The sequence below is a fragment of the Lolium rigidum genome, chromosome 4 (genome assembly GCF_022539505.1).
Source record: "Lolium rigidum isolate FL_2022 chromosome 4, APGP_CSIRO_Lrig_0.1, whole genome shotgun sequence".
NCBI lineage: Eukaryota > Viridiplantae > Streptophyta > Magnoliopsida > Poales > Poaceae > Lolium > Lolium rigidum.
The window spans coordinates 99,832,768-99,835,376 of record NC_061511.1 but is presented as its reverse complement, the minus strand read 5'-3'; the positions used below and the strand labels follow the sequence as shown (position 1 = coordinate 99,835,376).

The 2,609-nt window shown below is 54.4% G+C and overlaps 1 protein-coding gene across 1 annotated transcript; it reads left to right on the top strand.

The window, feature by feature from the left end:
- The first annotated feature begins 471 nt into the window (after nucleotides 1–471).
- LOC124647385 (AAA-ATPase At3g50940-like) lies at nucleotides 472–2,056 on the top strand. The gene is made up of 2 exons (XM_047187340.1): nucleotides 472–1,596; nucleotides 1,688–2,056. The coding sequence occupies exons 1-2, from the start codon at nucleotides 472–474 to the stop codon at nucleotides 2,054–2,056; spliced, it is 1,494 nt and encodes a 497-aa protein (XP_047043296.1).
- Nucleotides 2,057–2,609: the final 553 nt, after the last annotated feature.

Sequence of the window (2,609 nt, the reverse complement as noted above, 5' to 3'; positions counted from 1 at the left end):
GACCATGCCCACGATCACCCATGATAGAGCTCCTTCGGTTTTCAGAAATATCTGCATTTTCTAAGAATTGAATTGTAATAGTAAGAATTATGTTTGAGTGAGTTTTTTCCTTTTACTTTATAAAAGTGTGAGTAACATACTGAACACATAGCTAACTAAATTAAGCAAACAATCAAATGGGATAAATAGTTTTCTTTCATCTTATTCTCTTACGTGACGGCCTGACGGGGCAAGGAGAAGAATGGGGACAGGAGAAAGGCATGCTTGCCTTGTCCTGTATAGTTTGACCAGTCAAGCTCACTCAACGACAGTACCGGAATATGGAAGGCCACCTGACTTGTACTACTATGCAACCGTTAAAAGCAAACAAAACCTCACTACCGTCGCACGGGATCCCCAGTTCCCCACTCGCAGTCTAGCACGGCCCAACTTCGAAAAATCCACTCGCACTAGCGCCGGCGGCAGGCGCCGATGGATCCTTCGTCAGGGAGTACGGTTGCCTATGGTGGCAAGGCGGCGGACGCGTACCGGAAGGCCCTGAGCACGGCAGCCTCGGCGGCCGCGTACGCGGTTCTGGCACGGAGCATGGCGCGTGAGCTCCTCCCCGACGAGCTGCGCGCAGCGGCGCGCTGGGGCGCGTCCGTGTTCCGCGCGCGGCTCGGCTGGGGCGGCGCCAAGGAGCGGCGCACGCTCATCGTCCGGAGCCAGACCGGTGGCGGCTCCGGCGGCGAGGAGAACCTCCTCTTCGACGCTGCGCGGACGTACCTGTCGTCCAGGCTCGACCCGCGCGACATGCGCCGTCTCGGGCTCACGCTGTGCAAGTCCAGGGACGACACCGGCCGGAGAAGCTGGAGGAAGCGCCTGTTCATGGAGCCCGATGACTCCACCATCGACGTCTTCGACGGTGTGCAGTTCACGTGGACGTCCGTCGAGAAGAGCAACGGCGGCGGTGGAGAGAAGAAGAAAACGAATGCCGGGGAGTCCGGCACCAGCGGCGACCGCGAGTTCATGCTGATGCTCAGCTTCGACGCGGAGCACACAGAACTGGCGATGGAGAGGTACGTGCCCTTCGTCATGACGGCGGCCGAGGAGATGGAGCTGCGGGAGCGATCGCTCAAGATCTGCCTGAACGAGGGGCGTTCGTGGTTTGGCCTGAACCACCACCACCCCGCCACGTTCGACACCCTTGCCATGGAGCCGACGCTCAAGCAGTCCATCGTGGCCGACCTCGACCTGTTCGCCAACCGTAGGGACCACTACCGGCGGATCGGCAAGGCGTGGAAGCGCGGGTACCTGCTCTACGGCCCGCCTGGCACCGGCAAGTCTAGCCTGGTCGCCGCCATGGCCAACCACCTCCGTTACAACATCTACGACCTCGACCTCAGCCACGTCGAGACCACGATGCTCCGGTGGCTGCTCCCTAACATGCACGATCGGTCCATCCTCGTCATTGAGGACATCGACTGCTGCTGCGATGCCATGTCAAGGGCAGTCGACGGCAAGGGGAGCAAGACGCCGGCGGGGACTGGCGATGACAACAGTACCGACTCATCAGAATCCTTGGCTCTGGCCCCGTTGCCCAAGCGCAATACTGAGGTAATCACAACAAAAACATGTTTTCTCAGTTACTCACAACGAACATACATTTCTCAAGGCCAACATTTGCTTGGCCAAATGGCAACCTCAGGTTACCCTGTCCGCGCTGCTCAACTTCATCGACGGGCTGTGGTCGACGAGCTGCGAGGAGCGCATCATCGTCTTCACCACCAACTACAAGGACCGCCTCGACCCGGCGCTGCTGCGGCCAGGGCGCATGGACATGCACATCTACATGGGCTTCTGCTGCTGGGAAGCATTCAAGACGCTTGCCCGGAACTACTTCGTCGTCGACGACCACCCCCTGTTCCCGGAGATACAAGATCTGCTTGCGGTGGTGCAGGTGACGCCGGCAGAGGTGTCGGAGATGCTGCTGAGGACCAGTGACCCCGACGTCGCGCTCCAGGGTCTCACAGAGTTCCTCAAAGACAAGAAGCAGGGACAAACTAAGAAGGCATGAAGAGAACTAATTCAGTCAGAGTTCATATCTAGAACTAACTAGCTTGTCTGGCAATAAGATGATCCAACTACTTATTTTGTTTTGCAATTGTCTTGCACATTGTCACGCCGCATCAAGATTACTAGTCTTCATGTGTAGCGTCATAGCTTCAGTCTAGCAAATGCTCTTTGGATCATTTTCTGATCGAACCGTTATGCAGTGACTACTATTTATGTTGGATATTCAAGCAGTTCACCTAAAAGTCTTGAATCAGATCTTGTTTCTAATCGGGGTCAGACTTCTTCAGGAAGTGTTTGGAAGATTCAGTTTTGATTCCCGGAGCGGTGAAAGTACCGTGCACGGGACCTCCCACGCAATAAATCAACATATTTCATTGCAAAACATTTCGATTTAGATTTCCAAAACACAATGAAATCAAATGATTTATACAACACGAATCTAAAAGCAATTGCAAATCTAACGGGCAAAACATGTACGGGATGTCCTGTGCACGGTACAATGACATTTCTCTTTTGTTTCCTGTATGTAGTGTCAAAGGGCATTCTTTTTATTA

Coding starts and splice junctions, on each gene's coding strand:
- LOC124647385 (XM_047187340.1), top strand. CDS start 472: ATGGATCCTTCGTCAGGGAGTACGGTTGCCTATGGTGGCAAGGCGGCG. Junction 1,597..1,687: donor TGCCCAAGCGCAATACTGAG/GTAATCACAACA, acceptor TGGCAACCTCAG/GTTACCCTGTCCGCGCTGCT.